The 17,125-nt window shown below is 65.5% G+C and overlaps 2 protein-coding genes across 4 annotated transcripts in view; one reads left to right on the forward strand and one right to left on the reverse strand.

Moving 5' to 3' along the window:
- Positions 1-5,170, forward strand: part of HES3 (hes family bHLH transcription factor 3) — a 10,291-nt gene extending 5,121 nt beyond the window's left edge. The window contains exons 1-4 of one of the 2 annotated variants that reach the window (XM_004768696.3): positions 2,864-3,082; positions 3,191-3,286; positions 3,387-3,468; positions 3,846-5,170. In XM_004768696.3, coding sequence (XP_004768753.3) covers positions 3,023-3,082; positions 3,191-3,286; positions 3,387-3,468; positions 3,846-4,219 — 612 coding nt within the window. In that variant the 5' untranslated portion in view covers positions 2,864-3,022 and the 3' untranslated portion in view covers positions 4,220-5,170. Of the gene's footprint in view, positions 1-2,863; positions 3,083-3,190; positions 3,287-3,386; positions 3,469-3,845 lie in introns of those variants that run through there. The other variant, XM_004768692.3, reaches the window with a different exon arrangement.
- A 708-nt stretch (positions 5,171-5,878) lies between these two features.
- On the reverse strand, positions 5,879-16,736 carry GPR153 (G protein-coupled receptor 153). Of its 2 annotated transcripts, XM_045063643.1 has the most exons (7): positions 16,518-16,736; positions 11,926-12,390; positions 11,133-11,562; positions 9,860-9,967; positions 9,371-9,563; positions 8,651-8,835; positions 5,879-8,494 (listed from the first exon to the last, which is right to left on the reverse strand). In XM_045063643.1, exons 2-7 carry the CDS (start codon positions 12,279-12,281, stop codon positions 7,838-7,840), a joined length of 1,929 nt encoding a protein of 642 aa, XP_044919578.1. In that variant the 5' UTR covers positions 12,282-12,390; positions 16,518-16,736; the 3' UTR covers positions 5,879-7,837. The 2 variants fall into 2 exon arrangements, with proteins under 2 accessions (XP_044919578.1, XP_044919579.1); XM_045063644.1 differs by lacking the exon at positions 9,860-9,967.
- Positions 16,737-17,125: the final 389 nt, after the last annotated feature.

A 17,125-nucleotide genomic window follows, 5' to 3' on the forward strand; every position in this document is an offset into this window, starting at 1 on the left:
GCAGAGGCCCCTAGGGCCTTCCATCTGCTAAAGATGGAAAGGGAGTCGGTGGCCTACATCCCAGTTTGCATAAGCCGGGGTTCTAAGTTGGTCTATGTCCTTCCCTGCAGCCCGAGAGTACCTCGCCCTGCTTGCTCTCAGATAAGGGAGTAGGGGGTGCCGCTCCCCGCATCTCAGAAATCGCCTCCCCTACCTCTGCGCCCCGCGCCGGAGCCCCGCCCCTCTGTGAGTGCGGGTAGGAGGCTCAGGCTCAGGACCGGGAAACAGAGTGTGGGAGCGAGGAGAGGAATTGGGTCTTAGCGGGGAGGTGGCTGCCCAGGAGCCCGAATCGCGGGTAAAGTGGGGGATTTCCCGGGCACGGGGAAAAGCCCGCGGCGAGGGGGAGAGGGGGGATGGAATCCGCACCGGGATCTCTCTCTGCCCTGAGTCTGCGCGACCCTCAGCCGGTTTAAGGGCTGTTCGTGGCGGCCGAGCCACGCTGGGAGTGGGAAACCGGGAAAGCAGGGAGGCCATCAGCCTAGGTGTGTGTGTGGCTGGGGGATGGAGGGGGACGCAGGGGGGTGGTGCCAGGGTAGGGGTGGGGCGCAGCGGGGCCGGAGGCCCATTAGTGGGCGGGGGGCGGACTTTGACTGCTGCGAGTCCAGCCCAGGCCTCCCCGCCAGCCTCGCCGCCCGCAGGCAAAGCAGAACATTGCGAATTAGTTCATTTTGCGGTCAATTTTCCACTGCTTAGGAAAACACTAAGCCACCCACGTGAGCGGCCCCACCCAGCGCGGCCGGGAGCCCTCGGCTCGGGCTCCAGAGGAGCGATGGCCCGAGGGGCTGCGGATGCCGGGGTGCAGGCAGGGGCGGCCCGTGGGCCCCTTTATGGAGGCCCTAACTCTGGAGAGGGGGGGCCGCGAGGGCGCGGAGGGCCATTGGTTTGCTAATACGCGGCGCTGAAAGGCGCGGGCGGCGGTTTATGGGGAGGGATCATAATTAGAGGACAAATTGCCCCGCAGCCCGCGCGGCTCAGGAGCGGGGGCGGGGGTGAGGGAGACCGGCCGAGCGAGGCGCGCGCCCAGCTTCCGTGCAGATGTGCAGCAGCTGGAAGCCTGCGCGCGGCGGGGCGCCGGGAGTTTGGCCCCGAGGGGGCGGGCGCGGGCGGGCTTTGTGGGGCCGGCACAATGCCCTTAACACTCGGCTGCCCCCTTTGTGCCCAGCCGCGCCGCCCGCCTGCCCCGCGGCGCCTTTGTACCGGGCCGCCACCGCCCCAAGCCGGAGGAACGCACGGAGGCCAGTGGGGCCCGGCCAGCCCCGGCGCTTCAAAGCTGCCCGGCGCGTGCCAACGCCGGCCGTCCGGCCTCGGCCCCGCCGCCCAACCCCGGCCCGGCCCGGCCCGGATCCAGACTGCGGGTCCGACGGCCCGGGGCGGAAGAGCACCTCGGGGCCGCGGTCCACGCCACCTACGCCTGAAAGGAGGGCGGGGCGCGATTCTCCACGCTGCTGGGGCTTGAGAACGCCTCTGCCCCGGCAGAGCCCTTCAGTACTGCCGGAGGGGGCCGCGGGGGCGGGTGTCGGGGGAGAAGACGCCCGGGCTCCGCGGAGCGGGGCGGCGGGGTCGTGAGGGGGCCCACCCAGGCCCCAGCAATATCCCCTCCCCCTCACGCTACGTCCCTGCAAAGGCCAATTTGTTTATTCCCCTGCCGCGGGGCTCGACTGCAGAACTTCGGAGCGTCCAAGCTACTTCGTCACCCTCCGGAGCAGCCATAGGGGCCCGCATTGTTCGCAACCCCATTTTACAAACCCTGAACCTGAGGTCCTGCGAGCCCAGTACAGGGACTCAACTCGGTATGAACCCTGGAGTCCTCTGGACGTCAGCCCCTCAGTCAGAGCTACTGGAGTCCTGCTCCCAGGGTCCAACCCGGGACCGCACCAGTCCTGCTGTAGGGCCTAAGCGGTCCTGCGGTGGGTGCTTCCTCCACGAAGCTCTCTGGGTCTCCAACCACAGCCCGAATAATGGAAAGTGTTTGGGGGTCCCAGACCTGCAAGAGCACAGAATGGGGCTCTCCCCACATGATCAGTGTCTTTCCTACTCTCATATTAGCTGGAACCAAGAGAAGGCGGGTGAGAATAAACTCGCAGGCTGTGACGGAAGTGTCAGAGCCCTACTTGTCCAGCCTGGAAACCTGGGACTGAGGATGGGGAGGCTGTTCTACCCGCCCAGGCTTGAGGCTGCCTGCAGCGTCCCTCCAGTTAGGAGAGGTGGATGGGGGCCTAACAGGGCCAGAGGGCACATGTGCCCAGGCTACACCTTAGCACAGGAAAGCTCCCAGTCCAAGACCACAGCCAAGAGGAGACTGGCTATAGCCCTGAGGGCGGGCTGCACGCTTTAATGGGACACATGTCTCTGCTTGGCCCCCTCGGGCCCAGGCTGTACCCGGCTTTGAGCGGCCACAGGCAGAAAATCGCTGCATTGTCCCGACATTAGGGCGACTAATGTGGCGTTGCCAGTTCGGCCAGAGCGTGAAACCCGCAGAAAGGCGTCGCTGGCGGGTCCTCCCTGCCTCCGCATCTTCATCAGGCCCAGAGAGGCCCGGCACCTTGTCAGAGTCATGGGCCAGGCTCAGAGCCATGGGCCCATGGACGTTTCTCAGTGGGTATCCCCCAGAATGCTTGGAGACAGGGGGCAGCAAGGGGCCTAGTAGTGAGGCTCAGTACCTAAGGGGCACTAGACACAGGGACAGGACAGGGCATGGAGGGGTATGCATGGGAGGGGACCTCAGACTTGGCGGAATGGTGGTGGTGAAAGGGATAAAGGAAAGCCTGAGAAAGGGGAAGAGGGGTCCCTTGGAAGAAAAGAGGGCTCCCGGAGGTGAGGCTGAAGCCGGGGAGAGGAGAGGGAGGTGGGGAATTTCACAGTGCATCCCCCCCCTCATCTCCTCCCCCTCGGGGTTCCTCGAGCCCAGGAGCGCCTCATTGACATGTAAACGAGAAGCCCTATAAAGGCGGCACTGCCTCCCACAGGCACAGATAACGACACCATGGGCTCTAAGCCCGGGACCCAAGCCAGCTCCAGTAGTCACTCCAGCAGCTTCCGCAAGGTCTGGGGTCCTGAGGAGCACAGAGTGGGGGCTCTGCCAAGCCGGGGGTGGCGTGGGGCAGAGGGTGAGAGGACCGTTGCCCTGCCCTAAAATACCACCCCTTCACAGATCTCCAAGCCTCTAATGGAGAAGAAGCGACGGGCACGCATCAATGTGTCCTTGGAGCAGCTGAAGTCGTTGCTGGAAAAACACTACTCACACCAGGTGAGACGTGGGGCCGTGGACGGGTGGGGTGATACAATCCGCAGCCTCATCCCTTCTAAGTCGGACTGCCCAGCTAAGAGCCCTTTCCACGGATCTGCAGATCCGGAAACGCAAGTTGGAGAAGGCAGACATACTGGAGCTGAGCGTCAAGTACATGAAAAGCCTTCAGAACTCGGTGCAAGGTGGGAGGGCGCCTGGAGCAGGTGGGGTAAAGAGCTGCGGGGAGGGGCGGTGACTTCTGGGGTCAGAGCCATGGATATGACAAGACCAGATCAAGGAAAAAGGATGGAGAAGAAAGCTCGGGGCAGTGGGCAGCTGGGTGAGGAGAAGGCCCCAGATTGCTGGAGGCAGGAGGCCGCAAAGACCCTGCAGCCTAGTGTAGTTGTAATCCGGGTGGGCGAAGATCTGGACCCTGGGAAGGAAATTCGGTTTGCGTAGCCCCTCCCCTCCCTGCCACGCTTCTGCCCTCCTTTTCCCTCTCCCCACCTCTCCTTTCCTCCTCCCCTCTCCTATTCTTCTCTGCCCTTCACATTTCTCCCGTCCGCTCCCCTCCCCCCAGGGCTCTGGCCGGTACCCCTCGGAGCTGAGTTCCCGTCGGGCTTCCGCAGCTGTCTGCCCGGCGTTGGTCAGCTTCTGCGGCGCGGAGAAGAGGGCGGCGGCGGCCTGCGCTGCCCCCTGGCGCACGAGCGCGCAGGTGGCAGCACCATGGACAGCGCCAGCCCGAGCCGGGAGGCGCCCGAGCCGCTCGGCCCCTGCGCCCCCGCCGTTTGGGCCCCTGCTCCGGCCACCGGCGGCTCGCGGTCCCCGCCACCCCGGCTCCTCTTCCCTGGAGGTCTTCCCGGCCCGTCCTCCAGCGTCCCGGGGCCGCAGCCGGCACCTCGCCGCTGCGCCGAGAGCCCGGGGCCGCGTCTGGGCGTTTGGCGGCCTTGGTGAGTCCCAGCGCCGCCTCGGACTCAAGAGGGCCCCCGTCCGGCCTGGAGACGCAGAGACTGTTCAGAGCGCGCCTGCGGTGCTGGCGGGGACCCCCAGTCATCCGTGCCGGTCCCGTGGCAGGGGTGACTGGGAGGCTGCCGCGCGCCTCGCGGCCGCGGAGACCGAAATCCAGCCCCCCCAGCCCCACCTACTCAAGCCAGACCCGCTCCCTCTTCCCACCTTCTCGTGGGGCTGGGAGGGGATGTCCGAAGCTGCGCCTCTTTCCCAGGGCCCCCGGCGGGCAGCCCGCCCCCGCCCCCGCCCGGCGGCCACGCCGCGGTGGGAAGGTCGCCGTCCGCAGCGGCGCAGAGCGGACCCCTCGCAGCGAGGAGAATCGCTGCCCCGCCCCGGCCCATTCAGCCGGCGGCGGACGCCCGGTTCCCACCGGCACAAAGCGCGCCGGGTCCCGCCCCGCCGGCGAGGGGCCCCCAGCCCACCCCCACCTTGGACCCTCTCGGCTTCCACGGATCCCCACCCCCTCGGCTCGCGGCGCAGCCCACCCGGCAGGCGCGCTCTCCGAGGCCCGCCCCGCTCCGAGGCCCAGCCGGGAGCGGTCCTGGCCCGGCAGCCCGCCCCCAAGATGCTCTGCCCCCCGCTCGGTGCGCCCCACGGCCAGCCGCGTGCGGATCCTCAGGGACCCGGCCTCCCGACCTCTGGGGCCGCTGCAGAGCCCGCGACCCTCGACCACCGCGGAGCGCTCGGCGCCCGGCTGTTCGTCCGAAAGCGAGGTCGTTGCTGTGCTCGGACTCTACCCCGGGGTCCCGGTTCTCCAGCGGCGCCCGGGATCGGGGACGGGAAACCGCGCGGAGCCCGGGAAGAACTCCTGGCACGTCCCGCTCGAGATTCAGAATACAGACAGGGCAGACCTGTGCAATGGGTATAAAGAGACCACGAAGGTCCACATTTCTCTCACGATGCCTGCTTGGGTGCATCTTTTGAACAACCAATAATCGACTTTCCGTACGATAGTTCCCGTTTAGGAGTGCCCCTGCTCTGCGGCGTGACGAATCCGTTCTGATTAGACTCGCGGGAGAGCGGCCCGGCTCCCCCACTCCACTCACCAGGCTCTTTAGATCACAGGCGGGGAGGGGGTCTCCGCTGTGGGGTCGGGGGCAGGACTCTTGCGTCTCCGCCTGCTAGTGCGTTGGAGGCGACTCGGCGACCGGGACGGCCGCACTAATTCCGCCACCAGCCACTAGGTGACGATCTTACACCGTGGACCCAGGGGGCGGACTCCAAATTCGCACCCGAGCCCGCGAGCGGCCGGAGAGGTATCCCCCCTCCGCCCCCTGCCCCTAGCCCTCCTGAGCCAACCTTATGGGGGCTAGACGCCCCTGAGGCCGAGGCTGCCAGCTGCCTTCTAGGGCTTCTCCTACTAGGGCCTTGGTGCCTACCCCACAGCTCCATCCCGTATGTAGCTGCTCCATGTCAGTCTCACTCGCTGTCTGGGGGGGCGAGGGGGAGACCTGCAGTAGTTGCATAGAAAAGGGGCACCGACCCAAAGGGTGGCACACTAGGAGGGATTCCAAACCCAGAGGAGAGACGTTTGGGGCAGCTGGCTGAGCAGTGCTGCTGTATCCTAGGAAAGTGTTTCCATGAAAGCAGCCCAGGAATGCCAGGTGCAAATTATAGGAAGTTTTTATTGTATCCTGTACAGAAGAGAAATGCTCAGTTGTCAAAAAACTACAAACGGATCCCTGGCTCTGGGTGGGTGGTGGTGTGAAGACAGGGCTCCCGCCCCTGTGAGCCCAGGTCAAGCTGCTGACGAAGGCAGCCAATAGGCCCGGGAGGCTCAGGGAGTGTGAGAGGGAGCTCCAGGCCCCAGGTTCCTCCAGTTGGGGTCCTCCCTCCTTTTTATTTCTGTAAAACCCAGAACTGGAGGGACTTTGGAGTACCAAGTCTCCCTGCAAGTATTGCCATCGGATATGAAGTACACAGATAAAAACCCAACGTGACAAATGGGCGGACCTGAGCAGGGGTGGGTGCCACGGTGGCCAGCTGAGATCTCTGCCCCCACATGGCCTGTTGGTCTTTGAAGGCACGGCAGCACTGGCCAGAGGCAGCCCCTCCCATGGCTTAGGCCATCCCGCAGCTTCCTGCCTTGCTCACCTGTGACTAGCTCATCCCTCCCCTAATGACCCCCCCAACCCCCAGTGAGGGGCCAGGGAGGCCTCAGAAGCAGAGACGGATCCGGTCCCCTAGGCTTGACCCTCCCAGGGGTCTCTTCTGGGGCTGAGACCCTGTCAGCTGGATGAAGAAAGAGGCCTGGCAACAGGCCGGAGAGGTGGGGAGGATTGGGGAGGGGCTGCACAAGGCAGACAAGCTCCGCGTTGGCTCTGGGATTTGCTCCAGGTTTCCCTGTGTGCTGTGTGAGGCCATGGTGGGGAGGCGAGGTCTAGGAGGAGACCACCTCTGCATTTGCCCCTGTCCTTTCAGCTCAAGGTCACAGCTGTTCCTGGGCTTCTGCTCAGCCTGATTCTAAGGTCTCTCTCCAGGGAAGACCCAGCAAGCCCCTCCCCAACGCCCATGGCAAAGCCTAGGCCAGCAAAAGTCCTGCCCAGGAGAGAAAGTAAAGAGCCCTGCCCTCAGCAGGAACCAGACCTTAAAACTGGGAACCTGGGAGGCCTCTCAGCCAGGACCCCTCCCCAGGGGCACCAGGATAAGGAAGCCCATTCTCCCTTGGCTTCAGTTCTTTCCCAGCATGGACCCACGATCTTTATGGTGGGAGTCCTACGGGTGACTGGCTTGGTGGAGAGACGGATGAGGGCGGGGACACTAACAATGGTTAAGGTGGGTGACGGTGCAAAGTGTTGTGCTTTAGCTGGGGTGTGGGTGGGGTGAGTTCCTGGGGAGGCCAGGGGCACTGAGAGTGGGAGGCCTCAGGTGCAAAGGCCACAGCAGGCCACACACTGAAGACTGACCCCCACAAAGGACCCACAGAGGGCCTAGATGCTCCCACACCCATGCAGGGGCTGGTGCACACGGACCAGAAGACTGCTCCAAACAGTCCTGTGAGTTAATATGGTCACCTGCTCATTACAGATGGGAAACCGAGGCAGAACTGCTCAGCAGGAACACCTGCTCAGAGAGCTTGTTTGGGCTCTGTAGACCCCTGTGCTTAGAGACCCTCTGTACCCTGCCCCCCGCGGGGGAGAGACAATTACAGTGCAAAGTGGAAAGCCAGGTGCAGTTAGTCCCATGGCTCCTGCAGGGCTGGGCTTTGCTCCGTCTGGTGGTAGCTTTCGTCCTGGGCTCCTTGCTGCTCCCCCCATCCCCCCAATGCTGCTGCCCCAGGCTGGGCGAGGCACATCAGGGCGTGCAGAGCCTGCCTTTACCCAAGCCCGGCCTCGCTCTGCCCCGTGATGCCGTAGCCAGCAGCGGCCCAGGGCAGCCACCGACCCTCGGGGCGATGCCCATGGCTCAGTCACGCAGGGAGGGCTGGCACTTGGCCAGGCGCCGTCCGTGGGCCCCGCGTGGCGCCGCCCGGAACCCGGCCTGGGTCAGCGTGGCATCTTTGGTGCTTTGGTCCCTGCGGGCGGCCCGGCCCGCCGGGCGCGCGTGGGGAAGCGCCCGCAGGCCCTAGGACGCGGACCCCAGCGAGTCCGAGTGCAGCGTGACGTAGCCCGAGGACTCGGAGGGCGAGCTCAGGAAGCTGCTGGTGCTGCCGCCGCCCGCCGCGCGGAGGCCCCCGGGCTCGCCCCACGACGCGCTCAGGCCGGTCCTCAGGGGTCCCGTGTGCGCGTGCGCGTGCGCGGCCGGGCGCGGCCCGGGGTACCGCTGCGCGCCGCCGCCGGCAGGGGGCGCCGCGTCCTCACCCGGCCGCGCGCTGTGGACGCGGGGCCCCGGCGGGGCGGGCTGGCGGCGCAGGGCCTGCGGCTCGCTCTCGAAGGCGGTCAGCGCGAAGGCGTCCGGCAGCAGCGAGGCCGAGGCGGAGCGGGCGCCGGGCCCGGGGCGGAGGCGCGGGCTGCCGGGGGGCGAGTCGCGGGCGCGGCGCGGGCCGCCGTCGGGGGCCGGGGGGCGCAGCGCCAGCAGGCTCTCGGCGGAGCGGCGGCGCGGGCGGAACGGGGGCGCGTCCTCTGCGAAGGCCCGCAGGCTGCCGCGACGGCGCTCCGGCCCGGCGGGCAGCACCAGCGCGGCCAGGTCCTCGCCAGAGCCCCAGCGCGGCAGGAGGGCGGGCAGCGGCACGGCGGCCCACACCTCCGCGTCGTCTTGGGAGAAGCGTCGCGTGGGCGGGACCTGTCAGGACGGGCGGGGTTAACCCGGGCGGCCCTCCTGGAAAACGGGGACCGGCGCGGGGCTCAGCGAGGCAAGGCCTTGGGGAGGGCACGAGCCTCCCCGCTCTCCCCACTCCCCGCGTGAGCCCGGCCGACCGCAGCCCTGCCCTGCCCCTACCTGCAGGTACTGCATCTTGTTCTCCGGCAAGGGCCGCGGCGGGTAGAACTGGGGTGCGCCCCCCTCCAGGGCCGAGAGCTCATACTTGGCCATCCTGTCCAGGGCCGCAAAGTCGCCGCCATAGCTGTAGTCGAGCGAGTGCTCCAGCACCAGGTCCGGGGGGATGCCGCCCTCCAGGCTGGGATCTGCAGGGCGGGAGCAAAAGCTTAGGGCCGTGGAAAACCCGGGGGGGGGGTTCCTCACTGTCCCCGGACAGTGAGTTCCAGCGACCCTCAGAGACAGGCATAGGGCAGAGGCCTGGGTTCAAACCATAACTGTGCCACCTTTTAGCTGTGGGACTGCGGAGAGCACCTGAGCCAGGTTGCTCCTCTTCCGCCATGGGGTGTGGTTACTGGGCGAGCTCTGGGGGAACTAAATACAGGTAGGGTCTGACAGTGCCGGTACCTCGCAAAGGCTCAGCGGAGGGTAACGCTCATCACCAGGTGAGACAGCACTGGGGTCTACGGGAGGCCCCGGGGGACCTCTAAGGGTGGACGTTCTGGGGAGCGCATTCGGTCCGGTGTCCACAGATACTGTCTGGGACAGTCAGGCTGGACAGGAGAATGTCCCACAGAACACTTAGGTCGCTTAGGGGTTCCAGCACATTAGAGAACGCAGCCATCTTGGTGATCCTGCTGCCCTCAGCCCTCTCCCGGGGGCCCGCTCCCAGGCCGCCCTCACCATTGTCCGAGTCCTCATCGTTAGCCATGAGGGTCACGCACTTCTCCCAGACGGCCTTGAGGTCGGCGCGGTAGCGGTCACAGGCCCAGAGGAATACAGGCAACAGGAGGGCCTGAGCCACCGAGCACCACAGCACACACAGCGCCATCCAGGGCGCCGAGGCGTCCGCCCGGAGGCTGCTGAAGCTCACCACCTGTGGGGACACGGCTGGACCTGGCACCTGGCAGGATCCCCGGCCACAGCCACCCTCCCCCGCCCCGGCCCCACCTCACTTGTCGCACCTGCTGGAGGGAGAGGCAACAGACAGAGCTACAGGGTCCTGGGCAGGAAAAAGCCCGAGTGCGAGTAGGAGGGCACGTCCACCAGGAGCTGCCGGCTGCGGGCACGAACAGCCAGAGCCCCGTGTGCACACGGACAGCCCTTCACAGAGTGCCTTCCCCCATGCCAGCCTCGTGACTGCCCCAGGACAGAGGTGGGGGCATGGCTTACCAACCCCTTTTGGGGAAGAGGAAACAGGCTTGGAGAACCAGGTCTCAAACTTCCCCGTTCAGGTACTTCTTTTGCCATCCCGATGCCTCTGTGGACACATGGCCTACCCTGGGGGCGGGGGTGGGGGCAGGGCGGGAGGTCTGGGTCTTGGACCTCAGAGGAGACTCAAAGGAGTCTGAGAATCAACCAGGTAGGCTTTGGGTCCCTGCCCAGGGACCCTCACTCCTCCTGTCCCAGGACAGTTCCTTCCCCCACCCAGAGTGACATTTAATTATTCCAACAGAGCAGAAATGGGTAGGATACACTCATTGTACTAGTTCTGCTGTGTGAGCTGTGTGACCCTCTAAAAGGTGCTGAACCTCTCTGGGCTCAGTTTCTTCATCTGTGAAATGGGCCAGGAACACCCCAGAGTGAAGTGAGGATCCCTGACAGACACTGTGCCAGGCTCGCAGCATGGAGTGGGCTCCAGAAACGACACTCCCTCCATGCCCTGAAGAGAAGCTGGGGAGGCTCTCCTTCCACTGCTGTCCCCTTCTGGCTCTGTGTTTTATACATGCTCCTTCCCTCCATCAGCACAGGCTGGAGACGCGGGGCCTTGCTGCACACAGAACCCAGTACCTGGCAGTGGCGGTGGAGGGGGCAGGCTTACCAGGCCCTCTGAGAGTGGGGCCACCGCGTCCCGAGTGTGTCCCCTGACTATGAGGCCGCCACCCCACCTGCCACCTTCTGGAGCTTGTGTCCTACAGTAACTCCAAGGAGAGAGCCCTGCCCAGCTGCCTGGACAGTCTCTGACTAATCCTTGCCCGGAAACCCCTCCATACCCCGGTCCAGACTTTTCAAGGGGTTGGGCTGGAGCCCTGGGTGCGAGGGCCCGGCTGCTGAACCCAGATTTCATATCTGGGCCAAGTGGCTATGTTCCTCCTCCTTCCACACCCTCTGATTCGAATGGGCCTCCCTTTGGTGAGGAAACGTCCCCTACAGTGTGCCAGAAAGACCCTGGGCTCCACATTTCCCGGACATGGGCTTTTATCTTTAGGTGGGTTATGGTACCCCTCTGAACCTCGTTTCCAAATCTACAGAATGCAGAGGGCGATAATGCCTTCCCTCCTGCCTCCAGGGACCAGATGGGAGGATTCAACCACCTGATACCTGGAGGAAACAGCCCAGCCCCAGAGCTGCCCCAGAGCACAGTCCCCCCAGAGGCTCACCCACCAGCACCCATGCCCAGCCCCAGGGCTGCCCCAGAGCCCAGTCCCCACACAGGCTCACCCACCAGCACAGGGAAGCCCATGAGGCAGTCATAGATGATGACGATGGTGGCCACCAGCCCCGTGATCTGCAGCGAGGTTTTGGCCGGCTCAGAGCCGTCGATGGATGAGCGGCGCTTGCCCTGAGCGTCCTCCACCACGATGGTGGGCACCGTGAAGGCGCGGTGGCCGGCCCGCGGCCCCACCTGCACAGCCAGCGTCTGGAAGAGGGCGATGGCGGTGCAGACCACGCCCGTGGCCACGCTGCCACCCACTAGCAGCAGGAAGCAGACGCCAAAGCCGAGGCCGATCTCGGCCACGATGAAGCGGCAGCCGTGGGTGTAGAAGCGCTCGCTGGTGTCGTGCCAGCCGACGGCCGGCAGGGCAGACAGGATGAAGGACACCATCCAGATGCCCATGACCGTGTGTACCGCCTGCTTCTTGGCGTTGCTCAGCCTGGGATGCGGTGGGGGCAGGAGCGAGGGGTCACTCGTAGGGTCCTCCCAGAGCCCTGGGCCCCTAGTACCTCATTATCATGAAACGGCCAGCGAAGTGGGGCCTGTCCCTTGCCCAGGGGATCCTCCTGCAGGTGGTGGTGGCACATCCCTCCCGCCAAGCATTTCCGTGCTGGACACCATGGACACACCCGCACACACAGGTGTGCAGCCCAGAGCAGCCCCTCCCGTGCCTCCGGCCTGCCCGCAGCACAGCACAGGGGGCCGTTTCTGCACCCCGTGCCCCAGGGGCCTCTGTGCTCCCTTCCCCCGCGCCCCCCCAGGACCACCAGGCGCCGAAGTGCGAGTGCGCGCCCGGGCTCACCGATAGTTGACGGGCCAGCGGACCATCCACATGCGGTGGTAGGAGAGGGAGGTGACGGAGAAGCAGGTGGCCAGGGTGAGGGTGTAGAAGGTGGAGACAAAGACCTTGCAGAGGCCCTCATTCCACTCGTAGTCGGGGCGCTGCCGCCGCAGCTGCACCACGGCGTAGGTGGCGATGGGCACCGCCACGTTGAGCATGTGGGTGGCCGCGAGCGTGCACAGCAGAAACTCCAGCGGCTTCCACTTCTTCTGCTTGGCACCCACGCTCAGGATGCCCCAGGCGTTGGCCAGGAGGGAAAGGCCACCACATGCCAACCAGCCCACCGCACTGCCAGGCAGCCGCCGCTCATCACTCATGGTGCAGACGGGAGCTGGCCGCCAGCTGAGACATCCTCGGGGCCAGGGCTTGGCTCGGAGCAGCGGCGCTCACACGCACGGGCTCCGAGACACCAGGGACTGCGAGCATCTGTGGGGGCGGTGGGGAGAAGCCAATGAGTGCTCCGAGACGGTCCCTCTGGTTGCGGCATCAAAGCTCCTGGGGCTCCCCTGACCTGCGTGGTCCTGGCTTGGACTGGGCTGCTCGGCCCTCCTCTCTACTCCAGGGCCTCTAGCCCATGTCCCTGGCACCTGGGGACCTAGCCAGGGGTCCCCAATAAGTGTGAACACCCTCCTTTCCACCCACTCCTGGCCAAGGTATGGAATCTGGGTTTGCTCCCGGGACAGCTGCCTCCTCAGGGAAGCAACCAGGCAGGGTCCCGAGAGGCATTCTTGCCCTGGGGGCCCTAGCCCTGGCAGGAACCAGCACCCTCACCCTGAGTGTCTCACATCTCACACAACCCAAACAATGTGTCTGCAGGGCACATCAGGGCCCCTTATCTTAACTTGTTCCACTTCATTTGGCCAAATGAGGGCATGCCTTGGGGGTGAGCCCCCTGAACCTCCCTGTGCAGTAGGGGCGACATGGTGACCACTTCCATGGCCATCTTGGCAAGGGCAGCCTACTTGGCCCAGGTCAGCCTCCTACTGGCTTTGTGGTTGGCAGGTCCCGGCGCCGCCACAGGCTGGGCTCCCATTAAGTTCCAGCATATTAGCTGTGTGGCTTAAGCAAGGTTCCGGCACCCACATCCTTTGTAACGGGGACCATGGTGATTCCTCCGGGGGGAGGCTGGGGTGGACAGATGCCACGTCTTTAAAGCCCTGGGCTAAGCCTCGGACACAGTGGGTGCTCTGGGTGGTGGTCACGGTTATGCTGTGGGTCCTGGTCTTGCACACAGTGGGTGCTCTGGGGAGGCGACCAGTACTATGCTGTGGATGCCTGGGACAGCCTGGGCCTGCCTGCAGACGGCCGAGGGACCAGACCTTGACCCCAAGAAGGAACTGCCAAGAGCGTATGGCCATGAGCCCGGGACACAGGATGTTGAGCAGAACACACATGTAGCAGAGGCTCTCCGTCTTGCCAGACTGCAGGGCTCTAAGTCCCTCCCACCCCTTCCCTGCCCAGCAGCCCCAAACCCTGCCCCTGTGCAAAACCCGGTTGGTCCCTCTGATGTGAGGCCCACAATAGGCCTCTGTGGCCATAGCCTGCAAGAGGCAGCCTGGGGAGAAGTACAATGCTAAGTGAAGGCCTACTGTGCGCCCTGCGACACTTGGCCCTTTTTACTCTGGACCCCATTTAATCTCACGGGTTCCAATCCTCTTGCATCCAACACCTTATTTTTTTTTGTTTTTTAAAAGATTTTCTTTATTTGACAAAGAGAGATCACAAGTAGGAGGAGGGGCAGGCAGAGAGAGAGGGGGAAGCAGGCTCCCTGCCAGGCAGAGAACCTGATGTGGGGCTTGATCCCAGAACCCTGAGATCATGACCTGAACCAAAGGCTTAACCCACTGAGCCACTCCAGTGCCCCATTGCCTCCAACACATTATGAGCACCCACTGTTCCAGACACAGCCATGCGATCCCCAGGGGCTCTTACCCAGCGTGGAATGGACAGGCCACAGCAGGGCCCTGGCTCTCCAGGCAGGGGAAGCAGTACCGCTTGGTCTGGGTGTCAGGCGTCCCTTCCTGTCTCATCTAGAGTTCTTTTGGTGTCTCTGTGGCCCGACCCCCCCCCATCCCCAATACTGAAGGACTTCTCAGGGATGAGTCGCATTCACCCCTGTGCCCCTGTTGCGGGCCTGCCCCGACCCCTGACCAAGGGGAGGAGTGCATTCTGGACTACGCCAGTGCTCCTTAAGGGCCTTCTAAGGGGTTGGGGGGGTTCTGGAGACAGGGAAATTCCTTCCCGAACATCAGGCTTCTGCTGACAGAGCACCCTCCTCTTCCCCACCCAAGATCCAGTGTGGGAGGTGGGGTGGCCCCACGGGACCCTCCCCTAGCCATTCCAGTGTCCAGCAAACCTCTCGGACCTCAGCACACAGAGGCCACATGGGGCTGGGTAAAGAGCTTGCTAGACTCTTGCCCGCCAGCCAGTTACGGACTCAGCTGGGCCTTGTTCTTCTCCTCTGTGAGCTGGACATGATAGGATCACCTGGGAAGGTGCTTTGGGTGGTAGACAAGCTCCGCGATGGAACGGAGCCAAGTACACAGTAAGCGCTCAATGAATGCTTGCCACGTGGAAGTCTGTACTAGAGCCCTGTGAGCTCACTGAGTTCTGCCGTCCCTTAAGGGCCAAGGCACTGAGCTTGAGGATAGACACAGCCACCCTGAGCAGAACCTGGGACAGCCCAGCCTTGGGGCGAGGAAGCCTGGGGCAGAGCAGGTTGGCTGTGGGGGCCCGTGGTGGGCAGACACAGACACCAGTGATCTCTACACTGTCAAACAGGAAGCTCGACTCGGTGTGCACCTGGTGGGCCAGCATCTATTTCCACCCTAGGCCCTGGGCCCACTGGGGCAGGGTGGTGGGGAAGGGGCCACCGGCTGTCACGGGCATAACCTTTGACGGTGCCAGCTCTGCCCCCTGTCTGGCCTGTGTCTCACTGCAGGCAAAGGCTCTAGGTCTGTGGGCAGGAGAACATGCCTTGCCTGGAGTGGGAGCAAGCAGTGTGAACAGGCACACTTCCCAGTTAGTGTTCCCAGGGATGATGTGTGGTCGATACTGACATTATCCCCATTTTAAAGATAGTCCAGTAAAGATAGAGAGAGGTTAAACCATTTGCCCAAGCTATGAAGTGTCTGAACCAGGACCCAAGCCCCAGTTGGCTGACATCAAACTCCTGGCCTCTCAAACCCAAGCCCAAACCCTAACCTTAACCCAAACCCAAGCAGGAACAGGTACTTTTGGTTCCTTGAGCTGAGATTACCTTTCTCAACTCAGAGACCCCTGCAGGCTGGGCCGTGCTGTTCCACACTGCAGATGGGAACACTGAGGCTCAGAACCCGCACCCAGACAGGGAGGAAGTGCGAGAAGGGGTTTGGAGCCTGGGACTCCTGAGAGCGGTGGCGCTGGGATGGGGGAAGAATGTCACTGGGGAGTGAATGCCAAGGTCCCCAAATGCACGGTGAGGGGGGCTGACGTGCAGGAACTGGGAGACCCCTTCCTCCACGCTGATGGGGCGCCCACAGTTCATTCTCCACAGGGAGCCGCAGACCTGGAGGGCCAGACCCCAGGCTAGGCTCCAGCCAGTGTGGGCCACACCCAGGTGTCGCCGCCCCCCCACTGGGAAGTTCCTTCCGCCACAGGCTCCAAGCGTCCCCCCAGCGTTTCAGGTCAGGGCTTCCCGCCTCGCCCAGATGCTGGAGCCCCTCCTTCCCCCCGCCCCCCACCCCCGGTCCCACAACGCAGGGCCGACTGCAGGGCGTGACCCGCGTGGGACCCGGCCGGCCCAGAAGCCTCCCTCCGCAGGGTCTGCGGGCGGGGCCCCCGCGTGACGTCACGGCCCCGGGCCAATGAAGCCTCGCGGCCCCGGGGCTCTATTGCGCAACAAAGAGAACCCAGAACTTGAAAGGATTCCCCGGGCTCCAGGCGGCCTCCAGATTCACCACCCAGCGCGCGCGGGGCCTGCGCCGCGCCCGCCGGCCCCCAGCTGCGCCCCGCCCGCGCTGCCCCTCACCGGCCCGCAAGGCCGGGCCCCGCCGCCGCCAGGGCGGGGCTCGCTGCGCGGAGCCTCCGCATCTCCGGCACGCCCCCCGCCCGCCACGCCCGCCCCCCAGTCCCGCGGTCCCGGCTCCTCGGCGCTCCGATGCTCCCGCCCACGCGGCGCGTCCCAGCCCGCCGGTCCCTAGCGGGACCCCCAGCTCCACCCAGCCCCGAGGGCGCGTCCGAGCTCCCACCCGGGGGCCGGACGCCCCAACGGGTTACTCTGCGTAGGGGGGTGGGCCCAGTACCCCCAGACTGGCCGTCCCCGCTCCCTGCAAGCCGCGGGGCCGGACCCGGAGTTGGGGGGAGGGGCGGGGGAGAGACCGAGGAAGAGGCCGGCCCCAGGGAAGTTACCCCGAAGGTCCCCAAGTCGGGGGTGGCGATGCGCGGCCCCTCGGACAGACCGTGAGACCAACAGACCGCAGGCAGCCCTCCCTGCCCAGAGCCCTCCCGCCGGGGGTCCTCCGTCCCGGGGTCCTCCCACCCAGCCGCGCTCGGGCTCGGGCGGCGGCGCTCACCCGGCATTCGGGCGCCCGGGGCTCCTGCTCGCTGCTCCCGCCTCCGGCTCCGGCTGCGGCTCTCGAGCTCCCCGGCCAAGCGCGGGCCGCCGGGGGCCGCGGGGGTGGCTGGCGGCGGAGCGGCCCGCGGGCCGGGGCATCCTGGCGGCGCCGCCCGGGGCCCGCGCGTTCGGCTCGGTTCCGCTCGGCCCGCCGCCCCTCCCTCCCCTCCCGCCGCCGCCGCCGCGCTCGGCTCGCGCCGCGCTGCTGGCTGCGCTCGGGCGGCCGGGGGCGGGGGGCGGAGCAGGGCGCATGCCTCCGCCCCGCCCCTCGGACCGCCCCGCCCCCGGAGGCGAGGCCCGCCGCCGAGGCCGTCTGTCCGCGCATCTGTCGGTCCTTGGTTCTCCCGCCCCTCGCCGCCGTGGAACTGCAGCCCCCTATGGAGGGCGTCCGCTTCGTCGCCGTCTCGGGTCGGTCCCCTGCCCCGATGTCGCCTCCAAGCCCACTGGGAAAGAGAAGGCCCAGAGCTCTGGTGGCTGGCGGGCCAAGGGGCCTGGGGCGAGAAAGGACAGAACGAACCTAGGGCCAGGGGTATGGGGGGCTCCTGGAGGCCTTCCCGGAGGAAGCCA

This window comes from Mustela putorius, unplaced genomic scaffold, assembly GCF_011764305.1.
Source record: "Mustela putorius furo isolate JIRA1106 unplaced genomic scaffold, ASM1176430v1.1 tig00003853_pilon_pilon_pilon, whole genome shotgun sequence".
In the NCBI taxonomy this organism is placed as follows: Eukaryota; Metazoa; Chordata; class Mammalia; order Carnivora; family Mustelidae; genus Mustela; species Mustela putorius.

Bases quoted from the DNA above. Each gene is read 5' to 3' on its own strand.
- GPR153 (XM_045063643.1), bottom strand. From the start codon at position 12,281: ATGAGTGATGAGCGGCGGCTGCCTGGCAGTGCGGTGGGCTGGTTGGCA. The intron at 9,968-11,132 runs GTGGGTGAGCCT...CCCCGCCCCCAG, and splicing joins TCATGGGCTTCCCTGTGCTG to GGTAGGCCATGTGTCCACAG. The intron at 9,564-9,859 runs GTAAGCCATGCC...GTGTCCCCACAG, and splicing joins CTCTTCCCCAAAAGGGGTTG to GTGGTGAGCTTCAGCAGCCT.